The 18,917-nt window shown below is 44.0% G+C and overlaps 1 protein-coding gene across 1 annotated transcript in view; it reads left to right on the forward strand.

The window, feature by feature from the left end:
- The first annotated feature begins 464 nt into the window (after positions 1 to 464).
- The window catches only part of VIL1 (villin 1), a 36,917-nt gene continuing 18,464 nt past the window's right edge, over positions 465 to 18,917 (forward strand). Inside the window, exons 1-5 of the mRNA XM_063116754.1 lie at positions 465 to 526; positions 10,020 to 10,169; positions 15,240 to 15,339; positions 15,870 to 15,944; positions 18,441 to 18,637. Of these exons, the coding sequence (XP_062972824.1) occupies positions 10,036 to 10,169; positions 15,240 to 15,339; positions 15,870 to 15,944; positions 18,441 to 18,637 (506 nt within the window). The 5' untranslated portion in view covers positions 465 to 526; positions 10,020 to 10,035. The remainder of the gene's footprint in view (positions 527 to 10,019; positions 10,170 to 15,239; positions 15,340 to 15,869; positions 15,945 to 18,440; positions 18,638 to 18,917) is intronic.

Consider the following 18,917-nt stretch of genomic DNA (forward strand, 5'->3'; position numbering starts at 1 on the left):
TCGGCCTCATTCTGGAGCGGATGGCTCCGCCTGGCTGCTCAGCTCCACCTCTTCTTCCATTGTGTTTTTGAACCTGGCCTGTTAGTTCCAGCCTGGGGCTGCAAAAAGGCCCATCTTCTTCATCTTGTTTGTTTGTTCCTCAGTCTCTGGGCTGGCTCCGTTCCTCGTGGTTATGCTTGCATCCTTTGTTGTCTTGTCTCTCTCCCCCACCCACCCCTGGCCATTAATGAGCTTCTGCCTTCCCTAGTCACCACTCCACCGCCTTTTATAGAATGTTTGCTGGAATTCAGCTCATTAGAGGCCAAAACTGGGGGTGGTGGTGGGGTGTTGAGTGGGAAACATAGCTGACTATCTAACGGAGCAAGGATAATTCAAGCCCAGGCAGCTAGCTCTGTCCCCTCCCTCCCTCAGGACTGTTTTGCTGCTCTTACTGGGACCTAGGGCATAGCAACAGCAGCCAGCAACAAACTACAGAAAGGAATAAATGATTTGGGGGTATTAAAACATTTGGCGTCTGCTGCACCAGGTAAGTTCCAAGACCGGGTTGCCTTTACACTGATGGGGGGTTGTTAGCTGCACTGTCAGAAAGTGAGGACGGTGGAGTACTGGCCACTGTAGCTGCATCTCTAGCAGCTTGGGATGCAGACGTCAGCAGATGGAGAGGCTGATTTTGCAGATAAGGGCACTCTTGTGTACTCGCGGCATCCCTGCGCTGACTACCAACTATCACTGCCCTGTCCCACCATTATTCTTTGCAAAAGGCTCTTTTGTTGCTGTACATTAAATTTATCTTGCAGCAGCCTGGCCGGCACTGAATTATAAAAGTGAACATATCAGAAAACTGAACTTTTTTTTTCTTTTTAAAACAACAACGTTTTTTGGCCCTTGAGTGGTCGATGGTTGTGTGTTTTTAAATAAATAAATAAAAGTTTATTCTGGACATACTTTTTACAGAAGAGCTGCAGCTCAAAACAAATTTGGCTTCATTTGCTATCCGAATAGGCAGTTATGGGGTGGGGCAGTAGAGAAGCAAGTGCACTTAACAGTATTTTTAAAAAAGCAGCTGTGAGGAATCTGGCGCCCTGCAGAAGTTGGGACTACAATTCCTATCATTCCTGACTATTGGCCAGGCTGGGTCTGGCGTGAGTTGGAGTCCAACAATGCCTGAAGGGCCAAAGGTCCCCCACCTCTGTTTTAAAGCATCCCCCCTCCAATAGGGACAGCAATTTACCAAAGACAATGCACAGGAAAAATGGAGAGTGCAGCATATGCATTTGTATAGGGCTCTAGAGAAATAGTGTGAATTTAAAAGATTATTGAATGGGAGGCAGAAGCCAACAGCTGAGCATTACGCTAAATCCCATTGCTGTGAAAGTGTTTACTAGGAGGCCAGACTGCCAGGAAAAGGAGGTGGTTGGCAGGCCAAGCTTCAGGAACGACCCAAGCAGAAGCAGCCCTCTTGGTTTCAATATTTTCCAGTGCAACCGTGTAGCAGCACATAACTGGAAAGTGGTGCTCCAGCATTTTCTGCTATGTTCATAGAATCATAGAATCATAGAATAGCAGAGTTGGAAGGGGCCTACAAGGCCATCCAGTCCAACCCCCTGCTCAATGCAGGAATCCACCCTAAAGCATCCCTGACAGATGGTTGTCCAGCTGCCTCTTGAAGGCCTCTAGTGTGGGAGAGCCCCAACCTTCGTAGGTAACTGATTCCACCGTCGCACTGCTCTAACAGCCAGGAAGTTTTTCCTGATGTCCAGCCGGAATCTCGCTTCCTTTAACTTGAGCCCGTTATTCCGTGTCCTGCACTCTGGGAGGATCGATGCAGTGCAGCAAATCATTTGGGGCTGGTGGTAGCCTTTGGGATTAGGATTTCTTCATTACCCTCCCAGTGAGTCTCCACTGGATGATTCTGCCCCCCAATGTCTAGCATGCAGCTAGACATGCTAAAGAGCTTTATTCAGTAAAGGTTGGTACCATAATCTAAGGCCAGGATATACTCTAAAAAGCATGAGCAGAACAAAGAAAGTACAAGACACATTTGTTTGCTATTTGTTTTTCTGTAAACCACCCAGAGAGCCCTGGCTATGGGAGCGGTATATAAGTGTAATAAATAAATAAATAAAATTAACATAATGCAAAAAGATGAAATTAACATGCAGTAAATAACACAACATTTTTATTCCACCAAGTACAACTGATTTTTGGAATGTATTGTGCTACAGTCTGATAACAATAATAAAAGGGCCAATTTGCAGCTGAAGATCTCAAAAACCGATACATTAGCAGGCTGATAGGCTGGTCTTCAATGATAGATATTTTTGCATCCACATGAAAATACTATTTGTGATTAGCTGTTTCATAATCTTGAGCTACTGCATGATGATTATATGAGAAACACAGCTATATTGTTTTTGTTTTTATTACTTTAATTTTATTATTATTACATGAGAAATATGTTCACATTAACTGGACCTTAGAGGATCATGAGAAGCAAGAGAATCCTATTAGTGTCATTGACTCAGAGGCCGGTGAGAGAGTGTGTGGATCAGGCTATTTTTCACAGGCCCCACCTTTTCTGCCATCATGGTATTCCCAGGGATTGATCCCAGCAACAGATGGCCGGACTGCAACTCCCATCCACCCTGCCAGCATAACCAAGGGTGGAGAATGATGGGAGTTGTAGTCCAAGAACACCCCATCTCTGGTCTACTGGATTGCCTGATTTTCTGTGAGGAAGGGCTCAGTGGTAGAGCACATGCTATACATGCAGAATATCTCAGGTTTAAGCCTTGGCTTTACTAGGTAGAGCTAGAAGATACCTAAATAGGAAAAGTTCAAGCATTTTGTAATTGGCATTACTAAAGCTGCTTTAGTGCATGAACAGTTGTGGTGATCGGGTGTGACTTACAGCAGAGTTGCTTTATGCAGAGAAAGTGTAGCAACACAACATTTAGTATTGGATGCAATAAACACAGGTTAGAAGAAGTTCAAATCAGCTTATTTTATTAGTGTTTTTATACACATCATCAGAGAAAACTAACAGTGTTTAACTACAAGCATCCTCTAAAGCTGGGTGTGGAATTTTTTAAGTAAGCAAGGGCATAAGGTATGGTTAACAGGCTTCCTTCCTGGAGAGGCTGCATGGCGCTTGTTTCAGAGGCAAGAGGAAGAAGGAAAAAAGAGAGGGAGCAGGTAGAAGGAATTGATCAATTAACAAAAGGGATGAACAAGACAAGTGGCTGTTGATGCAACACATTCCCCATTCCCTATCGTCTGAAAGTATGTGGAGTTGTTCCTATTATCCAACAGTGACTACAGTCAGTAAGGCCATGTCTATACCAGCCATTTATTCCAGGATAATATCAAAGTCGTCCCTACTGGGCCATATGAATCATAGACTGGTGTCATCTGTGCAGTCAGCAATGGATTGCATCAATGCAGAGCAGAAGAGGACATAGGCATTCATAGAATCATAGAATAGCAGAGTTGGAAGGGACCTACAAGGCCCCTTCCAGAGTGTCCTGCACTCTGGGATGATCGAGAAGAGATCCTGGCCCTCCTCTGTGTGACAACCTTTCAAGTATTTGAAGAGTGCTATCATGTCTCCCCTCAATCTTCTCTTATCCAGGCTAAACGTGCCCAGTTCTTTCAGTCTCTCTTCATAGGGCTTGGTTTCCAGACCCCTGATCATCCTCATTGCTCACCTCTGAAGGCTCCAGCTTGTCTGCATTCTTCTTGAATTGTGGTGCCCAGAACCGGACGCAATACTCAAGATGAGGCCTAACCAATGCTGAATAGTGGGGAACTAGTACCTCATGTTATTTGGAAGCTATACTTCTATTAATGCAGCCCAAAATAGCATACAATATCTGATCAAGAGGGCAGGGCTCCTGCTGCTTTAACTGTTGTGATGAAGAGGGAATTTTACCAGGTGCTGCATGCATACAAATGACATCTACTGAAATTCCCTTTTCTATTCAACTGTTAAAGATACAAGAGCCCTGTCTTCCTTTCCATATGGTCACCCAATGTAAGTGGACCCTTTAATCTTAATAGCTGGGCAGGTACGCTTGGGAGTAGGCGTTCCTTCAGGTAACTGAATCTCAAGTTGTAGGTTTTTAAAGATAAGCACCAGCAATTTGAATTATGCTTGGAAGCGGGCCAGTAGCTTGTCATGCTGTTTCAAAATTGGCTTGATATTTTCCTTATGGTCTGCCTCGATTAGCAGCAAGGCAGCGGGCTGCTAGTACCAGCTGTATTTTAAACGAACCCGAAGTTTCCGAGAAAGTCTTCAAAGGCAGCCCTATGTAAAATGCATTGTAGTAATCAAGTCTGGAAGTTATTAGCAGAGCACGTTCTTCTCAATGTGGTTCTTTCAGAAGATTCTGCTCTACATGCTGCTGTGCTTGGTTTGCTAATTAACAGGCCCAGAGGGTGGCTTTGAAGATTAGGACTTTGTGCTCTGGGAAAGGGTGTTTCCTTTCATGCCCTTTCCTTGATGGAAATGTGCTCCTCCCCTCAGCAGCTGTTAACTCTGCAGGAAGGGTCAAAAGGCATGCTAATAGCAGCATAGGGGTGGGGCAATTTACATTACAGAAAGAGTTAAATGCCCTCTCTGGCACCCATGTCCTCAATCTTCAGAATAGCTCTGCGGGGCTGCTAATTAGTAAAGCAATAGCTATGGGAAATCATAATCACTGGTTTGTTTGGTCCACTTATTCAAACCAGAACTCCCAGTGTTCTGCCTGAGCTATGGCTGACTTTCTTCTGCCCTCTTATTTTGAGGTAAAACTTCCATGCTCCAGGTTTGGCCTACTAACAGTGCCAGTTCCAGGTTTGGGAAGTGGCAGGGTGGGTGGGGTGAGCATGATGCCCTTAGTAGAACCCCCTCCCTGAGTGGGTTCACCTTCTCCTCAATTCCGTCATTGCTGCCTGTTCGCTTGACCTCTGCTTCATTTGTACCACTGCCCAGTGGGATAGCATGAGACAAGTGAAGAAAGCTGCTTTATCTCCTCGCTGTGGCCACTGCTTTCATGGTCCAAGAAGGCAGGTGAACCAGGAAGAACAATACAGAGGAGGAGCAGCAGGGCTAGGAGGGTCTTGGCATTGGCAGGGAGGCCCCCTGCTTGGGTGTGGGGCCTCAATAGATGCCCAGAGATGCCTAACCCTGACGCCAGGCTTGCTGCTAGATGTTGAAATGGCCACTTTCAGTAATCAGGATGTCATGAGCAGTGTACCAGTTTCTAGCTAGCAAGAGAGCACCATAGCTGGTTTGGGGTATACTTCATGTCTCCTGTTTTGAGGAAGAAGTTGTTTAAGTGTTTCATTTTCAGATTTTTCTTATTTTCTTGTAGGATGGCCAGTTGCAAGATAAAATAAAATAAAAGGACAGGGCTCCTGTACCTTTAAGAGTTGTGAGGAAAAGGAGGGATATCAACAGCTGCAAACTTTCTCACCTCTGCATGAGAAGCTGCACCTGCCATAATTTCCTCTTCTACATAACCATTTCAGCAGCCTTTCCCAATGGTTGCTTGGGGATGCTGGGAGTTGTAGACTAGCACATCTGAAGAGACTAGGTTGGGGAAGCCTTCATGGGATCCTGACCCTCTCCTGTGTGCAGTCACCTACTCGCCTGTGTTTTGCACTGTCCACCACACCTGTAATAATGGCCTTTGTAGACATCATGGTGGTTACAGATTGTAGCAAAAACAACAGAAGCTCAGTTTGGATGACACAATAGCCACCAGCGGTTTTAGTCATCAACTGTTAGTTGAGCTGTCAACGGTTAGTATTTGTGTTGTCTGTCGGGCAAAAATCACCCCATGGTTGAGTTTTTCATTAAAAAAAAACACCACTGGAGAAACACAACCATCTGCAGAGTTGACTAGTGGCTCAGTTTGTGTTGTCCAAACTGAGCCAGTGGAGTTTGCGACCCTTTGAGTGGATTTTTTCACCTGGCTACAGAGTTGCGCGGCAAGAGTGACCAAAACTGCTCTGCTACAGCCAGCATAACTCACAGAGGCTGCTGGGATAACATGAGGAAGACTGAGGGAGGGCAGGGAGAAGGGTGGAGGCTGTGTCAATGAAATGCTGGGTTGACACTGAATCCACTCAATGCGAGCCTCAACTGCACCATGTCGTGTGGGGAGTACCTGCAAAAACCCCAACCATGGGTTGACTGCTCCCCCCCCCACTGACCAGTGTTGTCCAAACACAGCCAGATTCTTGCTGCACCTTAAAGACTAACATTTATTCTGGCATAAGCTTTCTTGGACTATAGCCCACTTTGTCAGATGCATATGAAGTATTGTGGAGAGTTTCAGGTTTATATACAGTACTTTTGGTAGGGTGTGTGTGGAGGGGAATTGCTGTGAACAATGAGGTCAGAAGAGAATGAAATGCAAAAAGTGACAGCCACATTCTTAACAGTGGTCGTTCACACAGTCTGGTTGTAACTGATAACACAAATATCCTGGTAAGCCAATTAACAAGTAGTGTAATGTGATGATAATCCTTTATCCTGATTCAAGCCTCTGGTGATTAAATTATACCTGTTGATAAATTCTAACCCAGCAGTCTTTCTCTCTAATCTTCCTTTAAAATGTCTTTACTCCACAACTGTCCGTTTGAGATCAGGGACAGAGCGGGTTGAGATGCTGAAGTGTTTTGACACTGGTTTTGAATACGGCCTTTTCTGATGTCAGATTTGTATCCATTTATCCTTTTTTTGCAGAGAGTGGACTGTTTGCCCTATGTAGAATGCACTAGGGCATTGCTGACAGAAGATGGTATCTATCACATTGGGGAGATAACTCACATTGATGCCAGAATGAATTGATGGTGTTGAACTTGCCACAAGTTTCTTTGTTGGTTTTGCTGCAACAGAGCCAGCCTTCCCTGACTTGGTGCCCTCCAAATGTTTTGCACTACAATGCCCAGAATTCCTGACCAATAGCCATGCTAGCTGGGGTTGATGGGAATTGAAGTCCAAAACATCTGGAGGGCATCAGGTTAGGGAAGGCTGCAATAGACAAACACAGCTATCCTCTGGAAATTTGTATGGATTGGAGAGCACATGATTGAGGAAATTCTGTGCTCCAGCTGTTGTGTTTCTCTATTGTTTAGTATTGTGTGTTACCATTGTACTGGGAGGGGCATTGTGCAGGCGGGTATTCCTTTGGAAGGCCTATTCGGGTTCAGAGGCTTGGGGTGCTTCCAGATGAAGCTGTTTTTCATGCAGTCACACAACCTCATTCACAGAATTTTGCAGAGAGTCTGGGGCTAGAGCTACGGCTAGTGCTTTTTATTGGTATTAAAGTGTACTGATAAATGTTGGGGCACATTACATATTCTGTATTCTGCTTTTCCAGCATTGTTTCCCACTTTTTCTTATGTATTATCCAAAAGGCTGCAACAGATGTCATTGTCTGGACTGTGAGGTATAAATGTCCAAGAGGAAAATAGTGTCACCATGATGGGATCACAGCAATATGATACAGATCTGGCCTAGATGAAAATGCCTTCATCTTGTAACCTTCCTGTGTTTTCCCAATGCTTCTCCCAAATTTTTCCTTATCACAAAATATCCATTGAGAAGGGTATCTAGCACTACTAATATCCATTAGTAGTGCTAGATGCCCTCCAATTGGAAGCACCCTTTGCCTGTAACATCAGTGCCACTCTGTAGCTTTGCTGAGGAGGGGGAGGACACTGCCTCCCTGTTTACTATGTTTTCTGCTTGCATCATTATTTCCTGCTTAGAGTCAAGTCCCTCCCTGTTAGCACAGTGTCAATGGGCAACAGGAGTGAGTGGGAGCAATGAATTGTATTTGACAGCAGTTTATTTCTGCTAGCTCAACAGTGGAGATAAGATAAACTGAGCCTTTATCCACAATCATAAATAGAGAAGTAGAGTAATAGAAGGCCTTTGGCCCTTAATGCATGTCACAGAGGGTCGTTAAGCATATGGTTAGAACTGTAGGATGATTGGGGGTATGGGAACCAAAAGCTAGGGGAGACAGCAAGGGAAGATGCTACTCCCCATATGTGTGACTAAGTTCTATATCAGAGCTGATCTACACGTATGCAGAATCACATGATTCAGCAAATTGCATAGTTGAATGCCTCACACATACACACACCGCTTCACAAATTGAAAAATATTGCATGAGCTCCCCCTCTGCCCCCATAGGATAATTTTCTAAGGGAAAATCTCCCACTTGGAGTGTGAAGTGGACCAGTCCAGCAAGAGTTGTACCATGGGGTTCTGTATAGAATTTAGAGGTTGAAGGAGTCACAAGGCCTACTTCTAGTATTTCTCTCTCGCTCTTTCACTCACACACACCATTTATCCATCAATCCTTCATAAGTCAACCTATGCAATCCCAATGTGGCACAAGCAGAGGCACTGAAGAATGATAATTATGGGTATTAGCTAACCTGCATGTTGTTGGGGAAGGCCTTCCCCAATAATGCCCCCTTCCTTTTACAGTTGAAATTAACTCCAGTCGCATCTTGGGAGAATTGTGGCAGCAGACCAGAAACATTCCAGGAATGACAATATTGGAAGAAGAATGAGGTTGCTTCCCTCAACATTCAGCCTGAATTCATTGACCACCAGCATGGCATGAAAAGTTGCTGCTTTATCCTGACAATGTTTCCCTATGTGAGGTTTTAGAAAGGAATTGATATCTTTCCCCATTCCTTTTCTAATGGGGTACATAAAACACTACAGGACCAGCCCAGGACAGTTTGAAACCTGAGGTGAAGGACAAGATGGTACTTGTCCCATTCCATGTCCAAAAAAGCTGATTGTATTGATAGTTGAATCTTTCTTCAACACTGGCGATGAGAAAGCGTCATCCACAGCACGTGATGGTGGCAGGGTGAGCAGGGCTGGCTGTATGGCACACAGCTCTCTCTCATCCGATACCTTGCTGCCACCTCCTATAGCATTTGCCACCTGAGTCAATTCCCTCACTCTGTGTAGGGCCAGCCCTAGATTAGTGCCAAAGGCCACAGATCATTTTCAACCTTTCAACAAAAAACAAAAGAAAGATAGAAATGTGGCATCATAGCTTTGAATATACCCATTTCAATGCATACATATGAAATGTGTGTGTAATATATGTGTAAACATGGAAATACATGTTCCTAAGTACTATATAAACTTCAACAAAAGCAGACCAAATATCTAAACAAGTATCCATTCACAGGTGGTATCTATACTCCACCCATTCAAATGTAAAGTCTTCAATCCATTGAATTATAGGAGGTGAGCATTTATCCTTCCAATGTTGTAATATCAGTCTTTTAGCTGTCAGAAGGGCTCTGACTTCCAGGAAACGGAGACAGTTTAAAAGAGCACGTACATCACTAAATAGTAAGGAATAGTCCAATACAAAATTTATCCATATACCAACCTCCTCCCAAAAGGGGCAACTACCGGACATTGCCATAACAGAAGTTTTAGCTGAGTTACACTTCCAACAAGTTAAATTGGGTCTTGAGCTTTTGTGGAATCATTAAAAATCTGACCTCCTGTTTTCAGTCAGATAAGTAGGGAATTAGCTATTTTATTGATTTATACCCCACCTTTCCACCAGACAAAATGACGCTCAGGGCAGCTAACAATAATAAAACCAAGATTAAAATAAACTTAGTTAAGATAAAGGCCAAGATGGAAGAAGATGAAATAAGAAGGTGACCTAGGAAGTTGGATGCAAACCACTAGCCATGTATGGCACTCAATAAACCACACACTTCTGGGGGTGCAACATTTGGGGGGATTGCCCTGGTTGATGGGCTGCAATAGTTGTTTGGTGGGCCACACAGGCGGTACAGGAGACCTTCCCCATAAGACAGGTAACAGGCACTATGACTGTGTGCCAGTTTCTCCCTGCCCAAGGTCACAGTTCAGGTGCAGAGAGAGAGTGAGTGACATGCATTACAAGGGTAATGTGTCAGTGTACTGGCTGGAAGGACCTTGGCTCACTATGCTGCTCTTCCCTGCCTAGACACTTCTGCCCTTATATGGCAAAGACAGGTGGTGCCGGTGTTCTATGCCGAGGGAAGGAGGGAACAAAGGTCACCCCGGTGCTTACTCTGTTCAGGTGCAGTCCGTCTCCAAGGTGCCGTGCGCCCACCAAGCAGACACCAACACTAAGGTAAGCATTTGGGTCTGGGGATCTCGAGCCTGCTCCTGATGCTGGCTAACTCTGCCTGCCTGATGGAGGCAGGGAGGGGTAACCTTGCATGGTGTGACCCATGCTTGCCCTTGCTTTAGCCTTGGGTTAAATAGCAGAGGGATGTCTTGCCGTAGGTGATAACAAATAGCCTCCTTCCTCCCTCCAATTACTCTTCCCCCCACACATGGTGTGGAAATTATTTCAGAATGTGAAGGATGAGGAGTGGTTCTGGACCTTCACAGGGAAAGCAAGGTCTGGGACCCGCCCCCCAACTGAAGATTTCTCCTGAGCTGCAAAAGCTGCTTGTGTTTCCATCTCGAATTTACCTATCTTTCAATGGCCTCGTTCAGAAGACAACTTAAACCACGGCTTTAACCACAGTGGTGAAACCAGAAAGTTGGGCTGTGTTCAGACAACTCCTTAAACCATAGCTTTAACCATGGTGTCTAAGGCAAAAAGCTTTATTCACCGTGATTAAAGCCATGGTTTAAGGTGTCTTCTGAACATGGCCCGACTTTCTGGCTTAACTACCGTGGTAAAAGCTGTGGTTTAAGGTGTCTTCTCACACTGTTTGGATGCACACAGCGGGTTTCCATAAGCCGAGGGGAGCAGAATCTACCAGGCTGGCTCTGCCTACACAACTCTTGACCTTACTTGTTCAGTGAAAGTTGCTGGCTTAGCACAAACAGTAAAGGCATACTTGGGAAGGAGAAGCTTCCCTTACTGCAGAGCTGACAAAAGGGGTGTATGGGAACAGGGGATCCTGATTGCAGAAGGTATCCGATTCGTGAGCAACCAAGTGAAGCTGTCCATGGTCTTCAAGGAAGACCCACTCTGAGGCTGTGCTCTGGTTAAAAGAAGGCAAATTTATTTATTTATTTATTTATTTATTTATTTATTGCATTTTTACACCACCCAATAGCTGAAGCTCTCTGGGCAGTTCACCAAAATTATAACCATTCAAAGTATAAAACAAACAGTCTAAAAAAATAATATAAAATACAATATAAAAGCACAACCAGCAGCAGTGCAGAAATACAAATTTAAAACACAAATTTAAAACAGCCAAGTTACAATTAAATTTATAGACTGTTAAAATGCTGAGAGAATAAAAAGGTCTTCACCTGGCGTCTAGTGTAGGTGCCGGGCGAACCTCCTTAGGGAGCTCATTCCACAGCAGGGGTGCCGCAGCATTGCCCCCATAGCCCGCTGTGCACCAACTGTGCAGGCCCACCAACCGCTTGGCTCTGCAGCCTCAGCTTAGAAACATCTAGTGGCCAAGCTTACTGAGGAGTGTTGCACTTCATGCAGATTTAGTTTCCATTTTTTCCTCTGCCTCCCCACCACAAGCTAACAAGGCACATGAGCGAGAGAGAGTGAGAGCGCTTTCTCTGTTGTGACACCCTGATTGTAGAATGCTGTCCCCTTGGAGGCCCGACTGGCACTAACGCTAGCTTGGTTTTGGCTTTGAGGGCTAAAGTTGTGCATAGGTATAATTGTTTTTAATTTCTTTTAAATTTTCTACTGCTTTTAGCTAGTTAATGGTTTAATACATTTTCAGCTGTGTATATTATTTATTGTTTTAACTGCTTGATTTTATCTGTATGCCGCCCTGAGATCCCAATGATATAGAGCAGGATACAAATGTATAAATAAATAAATAAATAAATAAATCAAAGGAAGTGAGGCAGGTGGCTACTAGAAGGAGGGCTTTCTCCGCTGTGGCACCCCGGTTGTGGAATGAGCTCCCCAGAGAGGTCCGCCTGGCGCCTACACTGTACTGCTTTCGTCGCCAGCTGAAGACCTTTTTATTCTCCTAGTATTTTAACTTAATTTTAACTTAAATTTAAATTTTACTGTTTTAACTCTGTATTTTAATCTTATATCAATTTTGCTGTGTGGTTTTATCCTGGTTGCGCTTTTTATACTGTATTTTGTAATTGTGCTTTTAACCTGTTGGTTGTTTTATTGTGGTTTTAATTTTTGTGAACTGCCCAGAGAGCTTCAGCTATTGGGCGGTATAAAAATGTAATAAATAAATAAATAAATAAATAAATAAATAAAATATACGAAACTCCCTTTCAACTATGTCATGCTACTGGCTCATTTGGCCCAGTACTTATACTCAGACTGGCAGTGCCTCTAAAGGTCTTTTCCAGCTCTACAATCTGTGAGCTCCATCAGACGAGCATTTATTGCACACTTGTTACTGGGCACTCACAGATTTTCCCGGGTCCCTCTCACAACATTGTCTGCTTCCCGAGCGCCTCCTGCCCCTTCTAGCCTTCTTTGCGCAACAAAAAAACACCCCAGTGGTCCAACTTCTTTTTAAAGACAGAACAAGCTGTTAGAATTTTCTTTTCCATTTGCCGCTATCTCCTGCTGTGTGCAGGAGAAGTGGTGTGATGAAAACAGCCCACTGAATGGGCCACGTGCACGTTGTTTACTTCCTCTTTCAAAGGAGGAAGTAATGAGGGACAAACGCATGGGCGGAGAAGCGAGGGTAAGCAAACACGATGTTCCTCCATGTGATGATGCTCTGTGACTCTTCAACTTAGGGTTGAAGAATCCTCTATTTGGAGGGCTGCAAGAGAACTTTCCTCTGTTTGTAAGCCTATGCGGCAGGGTCTTGCTATTTACTGTTTTACTCTGTACAGCACCATGTACACTGATGGTGCTATATAAATAAATAATAATAATAATTTGAAGGTGCCCTCTATTTGAAGGGCTGTCCTGTCCAATTCTGGTTTAAAGGTAAAGTACCATAAGGTAGGGTGACCATATTTGGGAAACCAAAAAAGAGGACACCTAGTGTGTGTGTGGGGAAGCAGCTTTCTGAGTCCTGCAGAAAATACGTTATTCCCCCGCCACCTTAAAGAACCCGATTGGAGTGGAGGAAGGGAAAGGATTTCATTCTGCACCACCACCATCCACTCCAATTCGGGCCTTTTCTATAATGTCCACGAATGACCCACTTTCCCCTTTAAGACCTCAATTGGAGCTCAGGGTGGGGGAATGATGTGCCTCAAGAAAGCATGTCATTCCCTCCTGCCATGCTAATGGCAGCCTTAAAGGGGAAGGTGTGTCATTCCAGGACATTATTGAAAATGATAGAAAATCCCCCCTGACACTATGGAAAGAACAAAAACCAGGACAAATCTGGGGAAATCCTGACAGTTGGTCACCCTACCATAAGGGCTGTTGCCATCCACAGTGATCATCTGGCCAGCAGACTGAACAGGCAGGCACGCACAGGTCACCGCGTTTCACACTATATGTCCTGTATTCTTGTTTAAATTATATAATGATTTCTAAATGTGCATCTATACATATACATTAGCATATGCAAATTGTAGTCACGTTGTCATCCTCTGTTTTGGTGATGAATTTCCTCTTTTCTTGCAGTTCATAAGTGGACACCCTACTCTGTGTGCTCCCATTGAGCTGTAGCCCCTCCCTGCTAACTGAGTAAATCGTGTTGATTGGTTTTAGAGGGGCTAAAGCTCCAACATTAAAAACCCATTACCTGGAAGTGAAATCAATCAATGGGAGTATGAGCGGGAGGGGAAATGAAAGGGTAGGGAGCTAGGGCTGGGCAACTTGTGGCTCTCCAATTGTTTTGGCCTACAGCTCCCATTAGCCCTATAGCCAAGGGTGAGAGATGATGAGAGTTGTAGGCTTAAACATCGGAATACACTGTGGCACTTGCTTTCCCAAGAAACCCTGTTCCAGCCTCCTATTTGATTCTAGAAGCAAGGCTGCATGTACACAGCACTTCCCCCAAAATATGAAAAGTTCAGGGCCAAGGTAACATGCATTCTGCAACGATGAAAGCTAAAATTGCGCAAACAGTTTCTCTTACTTTGTCTAATTCATTCTGTTGTTTTTACTATTATGGATTCTACTTCTGCAAGTTTCGAGGAAGAGCAAGGAGCTTACATTGAAGCCTCACCCAATAAACTCTGGAAACTTTTTTTAGCTACTTCTGGTTTCTAAAACTTCACCGCACATTGACCATGTTGCATGTATATCTCTGCAGTCTCAAGATTTAGAAAGCACCCGTGCGTGTGTGCGCTCAACCAAAATATGAGATTACTGGGAAGCTGAACTCTGTGCCCAGTATGATGTCCAGTGGCCATTCCTCCAAGATCCCAGCATACCTATAGACATGCCTATAAGCTCTCTCTCTCTCTTTAGCACCATAGATAGGAGGCAGATGCAATCAATTGCATCAAAAACTTCCTGACTGTTAGAGCAGTACGACAATGGAATCAGTTACCTAGGGAGGTTGTGGGCTCTCCCACACTAGAGGCATTCAAGAGGCAACTGGACAACCATCTGTCAGGAATGCTTTAGGGTGGATTCCTGCATTGAGCAGGGGGTTGGACTCGATGGCCTTGTAGGTCCCTTCCAACTCTGCTATTCTATGATTCTATGAATTCCTATGTCCTCTTCTGCTCTGCATTGATGCAATCCATTGCTGACTGCACAGATGACACCAGGGCCTCATGCACACTCTCTCTTTCTCTGTATACATAACCTCACTGCTCATTCAGTGAGGCTGATCTTCCTCCAGCTCTGAAAACTTATTATCAGGCTTTGCTTTTTATTGAAGTGAACCCAAACAATGTTTTTGGTGACCCAAGAGCTGTGTTTGTTTGATTCAACCAAAACTCTTTGGAAGACAAATCAGGCTCTACTGCAGGCATCACAGGAACTCCGTTCATTGGCAGGATGGTTAAGAAAATCTCTCTAAAAATTAGCTGCTAGTTATTGCTGCTCTAACTTTTTTTAAGGAGACCTTCAATCTAAGCTATCTAGTAGCAAAGTTGCAGAGCGTGGCATCATGAAGCACTGTAATACTTCCCTTTGGCCCAGATTTGGGAATATGATCCGAACTGAATGCAAATAGTACAATAAATCGTCTTTCTTAACAGTAAAATAATGGAAATTGGTGGCAGGATAGGTTGGGGGAAGAAGCCTAGATCTCTCCTACAAGGTTTTCAGATATTGGTTGTGACATAGTTGATTTCCCATTTCCCATGTCAGATCTCCCCACCAAGGGCTGAGCACCATGCCAGAACTTAATGCCAAAGTCACCAAGACTCTGAACAAAACCACACCTGGACTTCAGATATGGAGAATAGAGGTGAGTATGTGTGTGTGTGTGTGTGTGTGTGTGTGTGTGTGTGTGTGTGTGAAAGAGAGTGAGAGTGGCAGAGGCAGGCAAACAGACATAGACCTGGTTCACATGTAATGACAGCCCATGGTTTAAACAACCCATGGGGTTTAGTGCACATGCAGGAGAGAGTGGGTGTATTGCCTCATGCATGCATCGGCTATTGGGCGGTATAGAAATGCAATAAATAAATTAAATAAATAAATAATGCTCAGGACTGTCCACCCAGCAGATCCTATTTGCATTTTTTTGTTAAGTGTGCATATTCAATATTTTTGCTCCATCCACCACTGGAAAGGGGCCCCTGAGTATTCCCTGACACTGAATTCAACTCTCAGGCTGAGAGAGGTTTGACACCCCTGCTCTTGAGAGAAGACAGGTAGAGCAAATCTGGAAAAAAATGGAAAGAAATGCTGGAAGAACTCTCACAATGCAAGGGTGTGTGACTGAGAGAACCTTTGCATGCCGTCAGCTAATTTGTTTCTCCCTTTCTTTTCCAGAGCATGGAGATGGTGCCTGTGCCACCCAAAACATATGGGAACTTCTATGAAGGGGATGCTTACATCATTCTCTCGGTAAAAGGCATTAAGAATGGTAGAGGAGGCTTTGTATCATTAAGTTAGGTGGGACAGGACAGTTGGAAAGAACAAAGCGTTTCAGCCCAAGAAAGGAGCAGGAGAGGTTTGTCTTGTCCCATGTCAAATATGGGCAGTGGTTTATGGAATGGAATGAGATCATAGGAGAGGTAGGCTGATTCCCTGCAAGTTTGTGCATGGCATGGGGCAAAAGTATGCAAGTGAACCTATAATGTACGATGCAGACCTGGCAACCGTCTTCCATGGAAGTTTCAACTAACTCTCTACTATTCCTGCATCATAACTTGGTTAGGAAAAATTCCTCTCACATGACATGCTAAGCCAACATGGTTAGCTCAAAAATTTTAACCATCATGGCTTGATGTGTTGTCAGAACAGGGCTGACAATGTCACCTGGAAACCACACATCCTTCTGCAACATTCTGTAAACGAGGCAGGGTAATTGCACCACATCTGGAAGCACCCAAAGCCAGGCCTCCATAGCTTCAATATTAAAACCACACTTTGTGACTATAGGCTATTCTCTGAGTAACATTTATTTTGTTCGGCAGAAGTTGAGAAGGATTTATTTCTCCACCTAATATGTTGCCACCAGCAATTAGGATAAACAAAATAAATGATAATTATTTAAATTAACAATTTCATGGATTTAATATTGGCACACATTAGCTGATAATGCAATAAAATGACCAGATCATAGTTCTGTTCTAATTGGGTTAAATCTGTTGAGAGCTGATATACGAGAGTAGACAAGATACTGTTCTGTGAATTCAACCGTTCAAAGTTCATTTCTGCCATGAGCTCATAAGATCACCTCAATCCCAGAAACTGACTTTTCTGACAAGATTGTCATAGAGATAGCAACAAGATAATTGGTTGGATCCAGACCTAGAGCGTCATCACACAGAGGGAAATTGCGTTTCCTTACCGTCGCTTCTCCTCCCCAGCACATTTGTCCCTCATTACTTCCTCTTCTGCCCTGAGGGGAAAGAAGAAGTAAACAATGATCACATGGCCCATTCTGGGGCCGTTTCACGCTACTTTTCCTGCACACAGCATTCCTTTAAAAAAATAAAAAAAAGTCAGATTAAAAGTGGTCTACTTTGTGATGGAAAAATGAGTGGAGGGAGTGGGAGGCGGATGACATAATCTAAAAGACCCGCAAATATCTGTAAGGGGTCAGTAGCGAGCATGTGATAAAACGTTTGTCTGATGAACCTCTTAGTCAAACTTACAGTAGATACACTGAATTCAACTGGACCTAAGTTAGTCCTGGTAACAAGTTAGTGCTGGCTAACGTTTATTACAGTGGCTTTCCTGTAAGTTTGACCAAGTTTGAATCCAACCCAATGTATGAGAAATATATATATACACACACACACACACACACTAACTTGTCTTTTTATTTTGTGCCTGATCTGCTTTTAAAACTTGTCACCATTCAAAAGTGCTTTTAGATTACACAGACATTGTTGTTTTTCATGTTTTTTTAATTACAATTTTTGCATTTCTGCTTGTTGGAAGCTGCCTTGAAGGCTGTAATTGGCCAAAAGGTAGGATAGAGATCTAACAGTAAATAATAAATTCTTCACACCCTAGCCATTCCCACCTCTTCTTCTCTGTACTTCCCTCTCCCTCCCTTTCTCTTTCTCTCTGTCCACTGTGTGCCCCTGTCTTACTGCATTGTATGCATTCTGAAACATTGATGAATATTGACAAGCAGTTTGGATATCAGGATAATAAGAAATGGATGGATGACAAGATAAAGAAGCTGATTAGATCAAAGTAGAACTCCATATAAGAGCTTTGCTCCTCTGCATGATATAAGGGATATAAGCGGGATAAATGTTGCAGGTTTACCAAGGGAGCAGAATAACAACAAACCACTTCTGTTTACTTTTTGGCCTTAAACTGTGGCACCATACATTTTCTTAATGTTTTTGTTGTGCTTTGGAGTGCAATATGACTTAGCTAACTTACCCATTGCATTTAATTCACCGTGGACTAGGGACTGGGGGACTATTAGGATGATGATCTTACTTCCTTGTGTGTGTTCGCGTAGAGCTTTCCGTCAATGTACTTTTCCGGTAGGTCGTTATGGATGATTGTGAGCAAGGCTGGCTAGCTAGGTTTGTGAATCAAAAGGTCTGGCATTGTGGCACTTCCTGAGCAAAGAATGACACAGAGAGATCTCTGGGGTTCTGGTGAGCATATTAGGGCCAGTGTGGTGTAGTGGCTAAAGTGTTGGACTGGGAGTCAGGAGATCCGGGTTCTAGTCCCCACTCGGCTATGGAAACCCACTGGGTGACTTTGGGCCAGTCACAGACTCTCAGCCCAACCTACCTCATAGGGTTGTTGTTGTGAAGATAGAATGGAGGGGAGAAGCATTATGTATGCTGCCTTGGGTTCCTTGGGGAAAAGGCAGGATATAAATGCAATAAATAAAATTAAAATTAGCTTCTTTTTCCCACTCAGACACATAAGACTGGCAACACCTACACCTATGATATCCACTTCTGGCTGGGCAACTCATCATCTCTGGATGAGCAGGGTACAGCCGCCATCTACACTACCCAGATGGATGAGCACCTGGGTGGAGTAGCAGTACAGCACCGCGAGGTCCAGAACTACGAGAGCGAGGCCTTCCGGAGCTACTTCAAAAACGGTGTCATGTACGTCAGACTCTTTGTCGCCCTCTGATGGCTGGCCAGGCTGGTTGTGGCTTTTTTTTTCTGCATGGAGATGCGTTACATTCTTCTTACCTGGCAATCTGTGCCGTAAAACACTCTGAGACACATGCTGAAGAGTCCCGATTGGCAGGGTCTCTGCAGTGCATGTTCACTGTGTATTTAGAAACACACAACTGCCATCCATGTGTTTTCTATAAACAATTCAGGTTTGCCAACTGTTGAAATCAAAAATAAATAAATCCTGTTATGTGGGTGGGGCCTA

This window comes from Elgaria multicarinata, chromosome 2, assembly GCF_023053635.1.
Source record: "Elgaria multicarinata webbii isolate HBS135686 ecotype San Diego chromosome 2, rElgMul1.1.pri, whole genome shotgun sequence".
Classification (NCBI taxonomy): domain Eukaryota; kingdom Metazoa; phylum Chordata; class Lepidosauria; order Squamata; family Anguidae; genus Elgaria; species Elgaria multicarinata.